We start from the raw sequence: 13,856 nt of genomic DNA, 5'->3' as shown, positions 1-13,856 counted from the left end.
GGCCTGTGCAGGGGGCGGGGGGATGGGGGGGGTCTGGGGGTGGTGGGGCTCTGGGTTTGGAGGCCGAGCATACCAGGCCGAGGCATCGCCAGACTCTCTTCGTCAGTACTGTAACGGGTCTTCCTGTGGTTATTTGGAATTAAAGGTTGTTTTTCTCTGTTAAACTTCGTGAGGATAGAAATTTTCTGTTTTCCTCAATTGGCATATCTCAGGCCCTCCCTAAGTGTGTTGAGTGAGTGAATGAAGTGGTGCCAGCACGTGCAGAGGCAAGAAGAAACCTGATATTGCGCACGTTGTGTAGAGTTCACAGCAGAGACACGAGGCTGTGAGATAGGCCCTGTTAAGAAATTTGAACTTTGTCTTGAGAGTCGTAGGGAGCCATGAGTTTGAGCTGAGGAGTGCTTGATCATATTCATATTTTGCAAAGATCATTGTGTTGAGAACTGGGTCAAGGGCAGTGAAGATTGGAGGTGAGGTGAAGGCTGATGGTGGCCTGCACCAAGGCAGCAGCAGTGGGATGGAGGGGAGATTGGAAAGGTGTTTCGGAGGACGATGTGACAGAGCTTAGCACTTGGAAGAGGACGGGAAGGAGAAGAAGGAATTGAGGATGCTCCTTGAATTTTGGCTTGAGCGATTAGGTGGGTGGGAGTGCTGTCGACTGAACTTGAGGAGTTTGGAAGCGACACAGATTTTTGGAGGGAGACAACGAATTCGCTTTTGGAGAGTGTTGCATTTGATGTGCATGGAGCAACCCAGCATTTGGGCCAGATAGAGCAATTTGGGAATCATGAGAGTTCAGGTGGCAAATGAAGTCCCTTGAGAGACTGAGGAGTGAGAAGCCAGGGTTGGGAGTAGAACCTGAGAGATGCCAATGTCTTAGTAGTAGGCAGAGCAGGAGACTAGAAAAAGGAGGTAGGCTATCCCCCAAAGCAGGAAAACCGTAGAATCTTGTGTCATGGGATCTGTGGGAGTGATCAACAATGTCACACACCACAGGAGATCAGGCGAAAACCAGAGCTGAAAAGAATCCATGGGATTTCGAATTAAGGAGGCTGGTGACCTTGGAGAGAGCCTAGAAGGGTTGGGATGCAGGGTCCAGGTGGGATAAAAGGGAAAGAGGGAAAGAGGTAGGTTGTGAGGTGGGCCTGCCGGAAGGATGAGCACATGGTGGCAGCTGGTTGGGGCAGCTCCGCCTGATGGAGTCTGGCTGTTGCAGCTCCGCCTGATGGAGTCTGGCTGTCGTCTCTGGTGTTCGCTGAAGCTATTTGCTGGTTGTGAGGTGGGTGGAGGAGGTCCGAAATGCCCCTTTATCTCTGTGACCCCGATATCATCGTAGAACAGGCACCAATAAGTGTGTTTCTTCATTGCACGAATTACACAGAGGACACAGTTATGTTGCCAAGGCGGTTCCTGCCCTGTGAGGAGAAACAGACCCAGAAATGACTGACCGTACTATGCAGTGCAGGGGAGAGCAGTTCATGCTGATCAATAATCGAACAGGACTCCACGAAGGAAGTGGCATTTCGTTGTTGCATTCGGATAGGATTTTGTTAATCAGGGTGAGGCCAGAGAGGGCAGTGCAGGTTGAAAATACAGAATGTACAAAAGTGAAGAGGCGGCAAAGTGAAGGATGTAGAAAGCTGGGCCTTTTGCATCAAGAAAGGAAGGTGTGTGGAGAGGTGGCATTCTCAGAGCCTGGGACTCAGGTAGAAGGAGCTCCTGGGGAGGAGGAAGCAGGCCCAGGTGCTGGTGAGGGCCTCTCGTTTTCGGCCCTGCAGCTGGAGCCAAGGCTGTGGCTGCAGGCCCTGTGTTCAGCTCCTGAGCCTTGCTGCTTCTTGTTCCAGCTGCCAGCTCCAAAGCAAGCTCAGGTGATGCCTCGTCACTCAGCATCGAGGAGACCAAGTAAGTACTGTCTCCTTTACGTTTCTGTGTTTTCTTACAAGCAGTTTCAGGGGCAGCTGTTTCGGGTGGCTTTCGCACAGTAACGCGTTCTGATTGAAGTTGGAAGTTGCCACGTAAATCATCTTAGCCAACCATTTGAGTTACAGAAGTGGGCAATTAAGACCCAAGAGGAAGGATGGCATTTCACTGGTTAGAGGCAGGCCAGGCCTTCCGCCTGCTTGGGAGGCCAGTGCTCTTCCCAATGCTGGGTCAGGCCCTAGGTTTGGGACCCTTAGGACCACTCAGTCCCCTCATGTTTTCACCCTGTCTGTCCAGAAATGCATTCGGTACTGCTCTTTCTTTGACAGCTCCTAACACTTGTATCTCTTGCCCTCAGTAAACTCCGGGCAAAGTTGGGGTTGAAACCCTTGGAGGTCAATGCCGTCAAGAAGGGTGAGTGTGGGGCTGAGGGTGGGGGAAGGGAGGGCATTTGGGGCCAAGGAGAGAGGCCATCTGAAGGGGTCTTTGAAGAAAGTGGGCACAGGTTCAGCACCATTCAGCGGTCCTGTGTGTGTGCTGGCAGTGGGCGCGGGGCCCTCCTTGCTGTTGTGTGGCGGATCTGGGACTCAGCTGCTTCTTGTAGTTTGAGCAGTTGGCGTTGCATCCTCAGTCTGGCTGTGAGGTAGCATTAGATGGGCTGAGAGATGTGCACAGTTCCTGCAAACGGATCTGGGCTGTGCAGGTGCTGGTTTTTTCGTTTTGTTTTGTTTTTGAAGTATGATCAGAGGGACTGTGGAAGGCATGGAGGGTCCCATTGTGCTGTGGGGAGACATGGGAGGGTGGGGTCGCGTGGGAGTAGGGAGGCATGGATTCTTCCCCCACCCCTGGCCCCTCTGGCCCCCTGAGCTGGACGGGGGCAGCGTGAGTGGCTCCCTCCTCTCCCCACCAGCCTTGGTCAGGCATAGCCTCACGCCTGGGCCTCCCTTCCAGAGGCGGGCACCAAGGAGGAGCCCGTGACCGCCGATGTCATCAATCCCATGGCCTTGCGACAGCGAGAAGAGCTACGAGAGAAGCTGGCGGCTGCCAAAGAAAAGCGTCTCCTGAACCAAAAGCTGGGGTGAGGGTCCCAGCCGGGCAGGCAGGGGGAGGGCCCGAGGAGGCGCCAAGCAGCTCTGGAGTTGGGGTGGGGGAGCAGGAGCTGGCTCCCGGAGCATCACTGTCTTCCCTCTTCAGGAAGATAAAGGCCCTGGGGGAGGATGACCCCTGGCTGGATGACACTGCAGCCTGGATCGAGAGGACCCGGCAGCTTCAGAAGGAGAAGGACTTGGCAGAGAGGAGGGTGAGGTGCTGGGAGCTGGGGTGTTGTTCAGTGCTTCTGGTGGCCTGACCGGCTGGTGAGGCAGAACATGGACCCTGGGGAGTTGAGGCTGGGCTCAAGGCTGTAGGAGTGGTCAGTAGTGCCCGCGCTGGGTTTTCAGCAGCGTGCCTCCCAGTCCTGTGCTCTTTGCACTCACATTTAGTAAGGCCCCGCACCTTCTGCTGATCCTGAACAGCCTGAGGTCAGACGTCACCCCCTCCCTGTCCCATAGGCCAAGCTGCTGGAGGAGATGGACCAAGAGTTTGGTGTCAGCACCCTGTTGGGGGCTGGGGGTGCTGTCCTTGGTGCTGGGATCCCAGGGCTTGGTGGGTCGGGCTCCTGACCCGGCTGGACCTTCTGCCTCCCTTCTAGGCCCTGTACAGTGCCCGGGACCTGCAGGGCCTCACCGTGGAGCATGCCATTGACTCATTCCAAGAGGGGGAGACTGTCATCCTCACCCTCAAGGACAAAGGTGGGTTGAACTGGGGTGCTCTGGCTGGGGCCACAGGCACTGCTGAGTTGAGGGCGAGCGTGACCGGCCACTGCTTCTGCCCTGGCTCCAGGAGTGCTGCAGGAGGAGGAGGATGTGCTGGTGAACGTGAGCCTGGTGGATAAGGAGCGGGCAGAGAAGAACGTGGAGCTGCGCAAGAAGAAGCCTGGCTACCTGCCGTACGCAGAGGATGAGAGTGTGGATGACTTGGCACAGGCAGGCCGGCAGTGTGGGCTCTGGGCGGAGACGGTGGTGGCTCTTCAGGAGCCGGGTTGGGTCCTAACCTGTACTTCTTGTCTTGCAGCAAAAACCCCGCTCTGTCCTGTCCAAGTACGACGAGGAGCTCGAGGGCGAGCGGCTGCAGTCCTTCCGTCTGGAGCAGGGCGGCGTGGCCGATGGCCTCCGGGAACGGGAGCTGGAAGAGATCCGGGCCAAGCTGCGGCTGCAGGCTCAGTCCTTGAGCGCAGCCGGGCCCCGGCTCGCCTCCGAGTACCTCACGCCCGAGGAGATGGTGAGCCCCGAGGCCTCCACCCGCACTTGTGACTAGGGTGGTGACTCTCCCTCCCCTCGGAGGTCACAGGCTGCCAGAATGAGCTAAGGAGGGGGATCAGGTGATCATGTGGTGCTTGGTCCCTGTGGATGCGCAGTTATTGGCAGCCCCGAGGAGGAGCTGTGGGCAGGCAGTTGGTGTAGACAGAACAAGGACCGTGAGCCAGGTGGCCCTGAATTGGTGTTCAGACCCTGCTGCTTAGCCAGCCCGTGCCTGGGGTGAGTGATGTAAGTACCAGGCGCCCCATCTGAAATGGGGATGGCGAGAGCCAGCTCTTGGGGGCTGATACAAGGATTGGTGGTGATCTGGTAAGTGGTCATTTTACAGCTGTGCGTGGCTGTCACCGTTGGGATGGCTGTGTGAATTCGCAGGTAGACCACTGGCTCAGTAGGTTGCTTGGCTCTGTGGTTATGAGCAAGACTCTGCAGCCAGACTCCTGGGATTCACAACCCCGGCTCTCCTGCTTAGGAGCTAGCTGACTTTGGACGAGATACATAATCTCTCTGTGCCTCGGTTTTCCTCATCTCACGGGCGGGAGGGTAATCGCCCACACCTCACATCTTGCCCATGTGCGTGAACTACGTAGGACCACAGCCAGGGCAGAGTAGCGCTAAGGCGGCGTTCGCTCTCATGGGCTTGTGCTGCTGCCTTCCCCCACCGCCACCCCGGCCTTCACGTTTCTCTTTTCTCTCTCCCCTTCAGGTGACCTTTAAAAAGACCAAGCGGCGAGTGAAGAAGATCCGCAAGAAGGAGAAGGAGGTGGTGATACAGGCTGATGACCTGCTGCCCCTTGGGGACCAGACTCAAGATGAGGACTTCGGTTCCAGGTGGGTGTGGGGACAGGGGTCGGTGTTGGCGCTGAGCCAGCCCCGGGGCCAGGGCTCACGCAGAGGCCTCTCCACACAGATTGCGGGGCCGGGGTCGGCGCCGAGTGCCTCAGGCAGACGAGGAGGCCCAGGAGGAGGGGGAGAAGGAGCCTGTGTCTCAGCCCTTGCAGTCAGATGACCCCCGCGTGGAGAACATGGACATCAGCGACGAGGGTAAGGGCCCAGCCAGCCCGTTTCGGGGGGTGGGAGGGCAGAGGCGGAGTTGGGGGCAGGGGTGGAAAAGCAGGGACAGGAGCCCAGGGCCCCTGGAAGTGATCTGAGCCGGCGTCTCCCGTGTTTCCACCAGAGGAGGGCAGAGCACCGTGGTCTGGGTCACCCGAGGTGCTGGAGGAGGATGAGGCGGAGCTGGAGCTGCAGAAGCAGCTGGAGAAGGGGCGCCGCCTGCGGCAGCTACAGCAGCTGCGAGACAGCGGTGAGAAGGTAGGGGGGCTCCTGAGGCGTGGGTGGGCGCTGGGCCCTTCGGTGACAGGTGTGTCTGCAGTAGCCTGTCCTGAGGAGCACGTGCTCCCGCGCCATTGTAGGCAGCACCCGCATTTCAATTTGCATCCTCTCTTTTGTTTCATATGGTGTTATTGGTAGATTCTAGGTTTCTGCAGCGTTTCCACTAGGGCATGTTTTAGTGGTTGGATCTTTCCCTCCCTTCTTTCCTTCTGGAGTGTGTATTGCATGCCTTACTGTGTGTGAGGCATTGTCCCAGGGCTGGGGAGTCATTGGAGAACAGGACAGCCAAGGGTCCCTATGCCTTTCATGGAGGCAGAAGTGGCGGTGAACTTGTGAACACGAGCAAACAGTAATTTCTGATAGTGACTAGAGCTGAGCAGACCAGACAGGAGTCACCGGAGGGTTGGTCTCTTGGTTCGGGTGTTCAGGGAAGACCTTTCAAGGGGAGACATTTGAGCTGAGACTGAAATGACACAAAGGAGCCGATCTTGCGCAGATTCAGTGTGGAGGTCGCGTAGACAGACGTTCAGGCCCTGGGGACAGCAGATGTTCTTTGGATAGACGACCTTAGAATGTTGGAGGACCAGGTAGGCTGGAGCAGGGTGAAGGGCTGGTGGTGTGAGCTGAGGCAGAGAGGTCAGCGGGGCCTTGAGGCCGTGGTCATCGCTGACCCTCACGGGGCACTGGCACGTGCCGGGCACTGCTTAAGTGCTCTGTGTGCTGCTTCATTTAATTCTCACAGCAACACCCTATGAGGAAGGTTCTGTTTTCTCCATTTTACAGTTGAGGAAAACTGAGGCACAGAGGCGTTAGGCAAGTTGCCCAAGGTTACATGACTGGTAAGTGGCCGAGCTGGAATGTGCACAGCTTGACTCCAGAGCCCACACTTGTAACCCTGCACCTCCCACCGAGGGAGAAAGTGGGGCTGGAGACAGAGGCTGCAGCAGCGAACCTGGGGTGCCTACCGTGTGGGGTAGCGTAGGAGGGGAGCCACAAGAGTGAGGCCTCCCTGAAGCCGAGGAGGGGTTTCAAGGAGAGGGAGGGCGGCGTCATCTAACACTGCTGAGGGGCAGGTCGGATTTGGCACCAGTGGAGACAGTGCCCTGGCAGAGACAGTAGCTTCTGGAGGACTGAGGAGAGACGGGACTCACGGAGGTGAGGGCAGCAGCTTGCGATGATTCCTCAGTGCAGGAGCGTGAGGGCTTTTTGTTAAAGGGCCAGAGAGTAAACGTCTGAGGCTTAGATCTTGACAGCAGCTACTCAGCTGCTCTGCCAGTGTGGCCAGTGGGCATGGCTGCATGCCAATACAGCTTGCTTTACGAGGACAGGCAGTGGGCCCCAGTTTGCCCAACCCCACTCTAATAGAGGACGGGAAAATGGGGCAGTAGCTGAAGGGGGCGCGAGTTGAGGAAAGTTTTTCTCTTTCATAGTTAACGCGGAATAGCGTTAATATTTAAAAATTATGTGCGAGTGTCCCAGAGTCTACGGCTGAAAGGATTGTAAAGGTTACGTGGCCCGGTGGGATTAATCACGATTGGGTTTTCTACTGGCTGGGCCATTTACTGAGATGGGGGAGACTAGGGGAGGAACAGGTGTGGGGAAGAAAAGCAAGTGTTTCCATTTGGTTTAGTTAGCTTTGAGGTGCCTCCTTATTGGAGGTGATTGATATTGAATAGGCAGTTGGATGTATGACTTTGAACTTCAGGGGAGAGGCTGAGATGAGAGATACAAGCATGGAAGTCTGTGTAGCTGGGATTTAAAACCAGAGGACTGGATGGAATCACCAGGAGAGTGAGTATAAATAAGGAAGAGAACGTAGGGCTCCAGGCGAGGAGGGCAAAGAGGAGAGGGTGCCGTCCTGGAAGCCATGTGAAGAAAGGTCTGGAGTGGAAGCGTGTGAGCAGCTGTGGCGCATGCTCCAGAGAGTCTGGTATCAGGAGGATGGGAACTGACCTTGGGATCGGGCAGCACGGAGGTCACTGATGCTCCCATCTTAAGGTCAGCTCTGTGGGGTGGTGGGAAATGGGGACTAGATCTTGCAGGCTTTAACAAGGTTGCTTTACACAAGATTAATAGATGAACGTTGATTGTGTTTCTGTACACCAGCAATAGGTAGAAAATGTAATTTTAAAAAGGACACCATTTATGAAAGCGATATAGATGGTGAAGTAATGTGGATAAGCAAGAGAAGGCAATGTGGGAAAGGAGTAATCAGCATAGCAACAAGATAAAAAGGAATGAATGATTCGTAAGATCTATATGGGGAAAATTAGAGTCCGTTTTCGAAAAGCATTAAACAAGACATGTTGTTTTAGTTTCCAAGGGCTACCATAACAGAATACTACAGGCCGGGTGGCTTAAACAACAGCAATTTATTCTAACACTTCTGGAGGCTGGAAGTCCAAGATCAAGGTGTTGGCAGGTTTGCTTTCTCTTCAGGCCTCTCTTCTTGCCTTGGAGATGGCCATCTTCTCACTGTGTCCTCACATGGCCTTTGTCTGTTCCCTGACATCTTTCCTTCTTGTAAGGACACTAGCCTATTGGATTAGGGCCTACCCTTATGACCTCATTTGACCTTTATTATCTCCTTAAAGGCCCTGTCTCCAAATACAGCCACACTGGAGATGAGGGCTTCAACATACAAATTTTGCGGGGGACACATTTCAGTCCATAACAACCATGTTAATGGATACCACTAATATTGTAAAGATGTCTGTCTTCTCCAATTAACCTATAGATTAAATGCTGTTCCAACAGAAATCCCAATAGAGACTTTTGTGGAAGCTGGCGAGTTGACTAAAATTTACACGGAAGATCAAAGGGACCAAAATAGCCAAGACGCTTTAGAATAATAACGTGGTGGGATTTGCTGTAACAGATATCAAGTCTTTTTAGAAAGTTGAAATTGAAACAGCATGATATTGGCATAAGTGTGGACTAATAGGGCTGAGATTGAATACAGGGACCCAGAAACAGACTACTGAGCCAGGACACGTGGTGTCCCAGCGTGAAAGGTGCTCAGCTCAATAAGTGCTGGTGGGACAATCAGTTACCTATTTGGAAAAATGTGAAATTGGGTTTGTACTTCACACCTTATGCAAATTCACTTAGATTAAGAACTTAAAAGTAAAAACAATATTTGAGGCCAAAGTAAAAAAAAATTACGTTTATGACTTCGTGGTAGAGATTCTTTTTTTTATTGTGTTAAAATACACGTAATGTTTACCATCTTACCCATTTTTAGGTGTATGGTCTGTGGTATTAAGTATATTCACCTTGTGTGCAGCCGTCACCGCCATCCATCCCCATAACTCTCTTCACCTTGTAAAGCTGAAACTGTCCCCATTAAACACTAACTCCCCATTCTCCCTTCCCCCCAGCTTCTGGCAATCACCATTCCACTGTCTGTCTCTATGACCTTGACTCCTCTAGGGACCTCCTATAAGTAGAATCATAGAATATTTGTTTTTATGTGATTGGATTATTTCAGGAGAAAGATTTCTTACAATATAAATGTAAAGCATAAACCATGAAGAAGAAAACAGACATTTTACTTAGAAATAAAAATTTTTAATTTTTAAAAAAAATTTACTTATTTTTGGCTGCATTGGGTCTTTGTTGGTGCACGTGGGCTTTTTCTAGTTGTGGCGAGCAGTGGCTACTCTTGGTTGTGGTGCGTGGGCTTCTCATTGCAGTGGCTTCTCTTGTTGCAGAGCACGGGCTCTAGGCGCACGGGCTTCAGTAGTTGTGGCACGTGGGCTCAGTAGTTGTGGCTCGTGGGCTCTAGAGCGCAGGCTCAGTAGTTGTGGCGTATTAGCTTAGTTGCTCCGTGGCATGTGGAATCTTCCCGGATCAGGGCTCGAACCCATGTTCCCTGCATTGGCAGGTGGATTCTTAACCACTGTGCCACCAGGGAGGCCCCTTAATTTTAATTTTAAAACTTTGTTTTATTTAAAATACATTATGAAGGAGAATTCCCTGGCGTCCAGTTGTTAAGACTCCGCGCTTCCACTGCAGGGGGCATGGGTTCCATCCCTGGTCGGGGAACTAAAATCCCACATGCCTCGATACGTGGCCAGGAAAGAGGAAAAACGACATCATAAAGAATGTAAAAAGACAGGCCAGAGGGAGAAGATATTTGTCCATATGCAGAATGGCATTCAGAGAATTAGAAGGATAAATGACCATTAGAATACCCCACGAGGCCCAACCTCAGTAGTGATCAAGGAAAGGTGAGCTGAAACAATGACAGACTGTGTCACACGTGCATCATTTGGCAAAAATGTCAGTCTGACCACATCAAATGTCAGTGAGGATGTGGAGCAGCCAGAATTCTTAGCCACACTTTTCATGGACGTGTAAACGAGTCTAATCAGTGGGAAGACACTGACGAACCTTGCAGAATGAAAGTGAGTGTGTTCCGTGCGGCTCACCGGTCCGCACTCTCACGTGTGCCCCAGAGAAGTGCTTGCGTCAGGTTGCTTCAGCTGCGTTACCCGTGGTAACAGAAGAAGAACATCTTTGGTGCACTAGATAACTAAATCGAGGTATGATCATGTCACGGAACATGATTCTGTAGTTAAAAGCTAATGAACCATAGCCGCTCGTGTCAAGATTAACCTTAAAATACATATATACTTACGTATATATAAAAACAAGTCATAGTAGAATCATGTAGTACGATTCAGATTGCATAATGTTTGAAAAATGCACAACAAAATAACAGACTGTTCGTGGATAGGTCTTTATGTGGTAAAACTATAAAGGAGAGCCAGTGAATCATGACCACAGATATGTGGGGAAGAGACACTTGGGGTTAATAATGTTTCTCAGCCAGGTGATGGGGACATGGGTGTTTGTTTGGTGGTTGTTATTTTTAAAAATATGCATGTATTATAAATAACCCATTTTTGTGTAGGATGACATTCATTTAAAAATGGAACATAATAAAATGAAAGGAAAAGGGTTGCAAAAGTGGACATGGAGACTAGAAACTTCTCGGAGGAGTTTGCTGTCAAGGAGCAGAGCAGGAGGGCTGCGGTATTGAAAGAGGAGTTTTGTTTTGTTTTTAAATTTATTTTTGGCTGTGTTGGGTTTTTGTTGCGCGTGGTCTTTCTCTGGTTGTGGCGAGCGGGGGCTATTGTTCGTTGTGGAGCACAGGCTTCTCATTGCGGGGGCTTCTCTTATTGTGGAGCATGGGCTCTAGGTGCACAGGCTCAGTAGTTGTGGCTCGTGGGCTCTAGGACGCAGGCTTAGTAGTTGTGGCGCACGGGCTTAAGTTGCCCCGCGGCATGTGGGATCTTCCCAGACCAGGGTTCGAACCCGTGTACCCTGCAGTGGAAGCACGGATTCTTAACCACTGTGCCACCAGGGAAGTCCAAGGAGGAGTTTTTAAAAGAGGGGAGAGCGACTTCCCTGGCGGTCCAGTGGTTAAGACTCCGTGCTTCCACTGTGGGGGATGTGGGTTCGATCCCTGGTCGGGGAGCTAAGATCCCACATGCCGCGCAGCCAAAAATAAAAGAGGGGAGATCCTAGGTCATCCCTGTGTGCTTGTGGGAATGACACAACAGAGGGGACAGTGAGTGTAGTCAGGAGGGGGGGTAGTGTCAGGAGCAGAGTTCTGAGGGCCCTTGGAGCCGTGCCAGGTAAGGTGGCCTGAGGTGGGAGCAGGGCCGGGCGTCTGCTGTGATGGGAGGGCAGGCAGGGTGGGTAGCTGGTGGATTCAGTGCCAGAAGCAGGTGGAAGGTCCACAGAGTATCTAGCCTGCAGCCTCAGGGACAGGGTTCCGGGGGGAGGGATGTTTACGCCGAGTCCTAAAACTGGAGTTTCTCAGGTGAAGAGCGGGTGGCAGAGGAGTGGCGGGAGAGGCCCTGGAGGAAGGCGTGCGTGTGAGGCTGCAGGAGTGAGCTGAGCGGCTCTGGAGAAGGGTCGGCCCAGGCCCGGTCATGAAGGGCCGTGTGGGATTTTGGATATTAATTCAAAGGGCAGTGGGGAGCCATTGACGACTTTGTAGGAGGGAAGCGAGCCAGTGAGATCGGTGCGGAGCGCAGAGCAGACGGGGGCCAGGGAGAAGTAGAGACCGGTCTGGTCTGCCGTGAGCAGTGGGAATGGCTTGTCATACTGCCACCACGGAGGGTCTTGGGTTCCTGGGTCTCTGTGGCCCCACCCCAGAAACTTGCAGGTTTGCCCACAGCCACTCCCTCCCTCAGGTGGTGGAGATCGTCAGGAGGCTGGAGTGTCGCCAGCGGGGCTGGGAGGAGGAGGAGGATCCGGAGCGGAAGGGGGCCATCGTGTTCAACGCCACGTCGGAGTTCTGCCGCACGCTGGGGGAGATCCCCACCTACGGGCTGGCCGGCAACCGGGAGGAGCAGGAAGAGCTCATGGTGGGTCCTCGGCAGCCCAGCGCCCACACGCTCCCCTGGCCTGCTCTGCTCCGGGGGCAGGGGCGCGGCGTGGGCGGCAGTGTTGGCCCTGCCGGTCCTCAGTGCCGAGCCCCAGTGCTTAGGTGGGACGGGCCGGCTGAGGGCTGGGCCGCCTGGGCTGAGCCTGATCTGTCCTCTAGGACTTTGAACGGGATGAAGAGCGATCGGCCAACGGCGGCTCCGAATCTGACGGGGAGGAGAACATTGGCTGGAGCACAGTCAACCTGGATGAGGAGAAGCAGCAGCAAGATGTGAGGACAGGGAGGAACGGGGCTGGGGCCGGGAGGACACGAGAGTGGAGACCCCGCTGCCTTGGGGTCAGGAGCTGGGCTGGAGGCCCAGCTCTGTGCCTTCCTAGCCGTGGGGCCTCCATGTCTCAGAGCCTTGGTCTCCTCATGCATAAATGGAGTGTATAAACCTCACGGGGTTTTTGTGGATTAAATGAGACATCTTGTCATGCAGGGCCTGGTGCATAGAGAGGTCCACAGTCCAGTGGGGGGTGACTGTTGGGTTGGAGGGTCAGAAGAGCCCCTGTGGCCCACTTACCACCCCCATCATTCTGTGCCACCCCCAGTTCTCCGCCTCCTCCACCACCATCCTGGACGAGGAGCCCATCGTGAATAGAGGGCTGGCAGCCGCCCTGCTCCTGTGTCAGAACAAAGGTAAGGGGCTTGGGGCAGCCTTGCTGGGGCCTGGGTGCTGTGGCGGGAAGGGCAGGCGAGGCAGGTGCTGGCGCGGCTTCCCCTGGTCCCTTCTGCTGCCTCTTCCTCGTTTCTGATGCCATGAGCCACTCCTTCCCCTGCACCCTGGTTCCGGGGCAGTCTTAGTAGCAGCTGGCCTTCTGTACTGCATCACCCCATTTTCAATGCCCGTGCTCACGTACTCCCCTGCAAAGCATCCTTTGAGGCTTAGTGTCTCCTCTGGGGAGGAGTGTGAGGAGCTGAAACAGTCCAGGCTGTGGCACAGAAGGCCTTGGCATTAGGATCCCAGTCCTGCCTTCTACTTCTACCAGTGGCCCCTGACAAGGACCTGACTCTTGTCTCCGTGTCCTCCGTCTACACAATGGGCCTGATGTCCATCCACTCCCACAGCACAGCTCTGAGGGTCTCCCAGTGGCCCCGTGCTGTTGGCGAGTGCTGGGCAGCCTGGAGTCTCATAACCCCTGTCCTCAGGGCTGCTGGAGACAACGGTGCAGAAGGTGGCCCGGGTGAAGGCGCCCAACAAGTCCCTGCCGTCAGCCGTGTACTGCATCGAGGACAAGATGTGAGTGGGGCACCAGCCTGGGCCGCACGGCCTGGAGCCTGGGCCGGGGGGGCAGCGGCTCACACTGAATCCCTGTCTGTCTCGGGCAGGGCCATCGATGACAAGTACAGCCGGCGGGAGGAGTACCGAGGCTTCACCCAGGACTTCAAGGAGAAGGACGGCTACAAGCCTGACGTCAAGATAGAGTACGTGGACGAGACGGGCCGGAAACTCACTCCCAAGGAGGTGAGCGGGGCCTCTGAGGCAGGGCTGCGAGGCAGAGCTGCACCCCAGGGTCTGGGCTGGGGGGCTGGTGGCGTCTGTGTCTCTGGCAGGCACGGTGGTCCCCCTCGCAGGCCTGGCGGGAGGGTGCCTTTGCTGGCCTGACCCCTCACTCTCACCGCCGGCGGCCCTTGCGGGGCGGCCGACTCTCCCATCTTGTCTTTGTCTTCCACCCGCCAGCGCTCTTCCCCACATGCTCCCTGGGTGTGCTGCCCCCTCGCTCCAGCCCCAGCCCGGTGCCCCAACGAAGTCCATCCCTCCCACTCTGCTGGGGGCCCCAGAGGGTGCTAGGGCTGCTGGCCTT

At 54.6% G+C, this 13,856-nt stretch overlaps 1 protein-coding gene across 1 annotated transcript in view; it reads left to right on the top strand.

The window, feature by feature from the left end:
* SART1 (spliceosome associated factor 1, recruiter of U4/U6.U5 tri-snRNP) overlaps positions 1 to 13,856 on the top strand; it is a 14,922-nt gene that overhangs the window by 490 nt on the left and 576 nt on the right. Inside the window, exons 2-18 of the mRNA XM_024749418.1 lie at positions 1,845 to 1,902; positions 2,279 to 2,334; positions 2,872 to 2,998; positions 3,115 to 3,220; positions 3,471 to 3,536; positions 3,611 to 3,710; positions 3,802 to 3,944; positions 4,033 to 4,239; positions 4,981 to 5,105; positions 5,185 to 5,318; positions 5,452 to 5,585; positions 11,816 to 11,989; positions 12,169 to 12,279; positions 12,603 to 12,690; positions 13,201 to 13,291; positions 13,381 to 13,516; positions 13,606 to 13,788. Coding sequence (XP_024605186.1) covers positions 1,845 to 1,902; positions 2,279 to 2,334; positions 2,872 to 2,998; positions 3,115 to 3,220; positions 3,471 to 3,536; positions 3,611 to 3,710; positions 3,802 to 3,944; positions 4,033 to 4,239; positions 4,981 to 5,105; positions 5,185 to 5,318; positions 5,452 to 5,585; positions 11,816 to 11,989; positions 12,169 to 12,279; positions 12,603 to 12,690; positions 13,201 to 13,291; positions 13,381 to 13,516; positions 13,606 to 13,788 — 2,039 coding nt within the window. The remainder of the gene's footprint in view (positions 1 to 1,844; positions 1,903 to 2,278; positions 2,335 to 2,871; positions 2,999 to 3,114; positions 3,221 to 3,470; positions 3,537 to 3,610; positions 3,711 to 3,801; positions 3,945 to 4,032; positions 4,240 to 4,980; positions 5,106 to 5,184; positions 5,319 to 5,451; positions 5,586 to 11,815; positions 11,990 to 12,168; positions 12,280 to 12,602; positions 12,691 to 13,200; positions 13,292 to 13,380; positions 13,517 to 13,605; positions 13,789 to 13,856) is intronic.

Source organism: Neophocaena asiaeorientalis, unplaced genomic scaffold, assembly GCF_003031525.2.
Source record: "Neophocaena asiaeorientalis asiaeorientalis breed wild unplaced genomic scaffold, Neophocaena_asiaeorientalis_V1.1 scaffold43, whole genome shotgun sequence".
Classification (NCBI taxonomy): Eukaryota; Metazoa; Chordata; class Mammalia; order Artiodactyla; family Phocoenidae; genus Neophocaena; species Neophocaena asiaeorientalis.
This window is presented reverse-complemented; position numbering and strand designations above follow the sequence as displayed.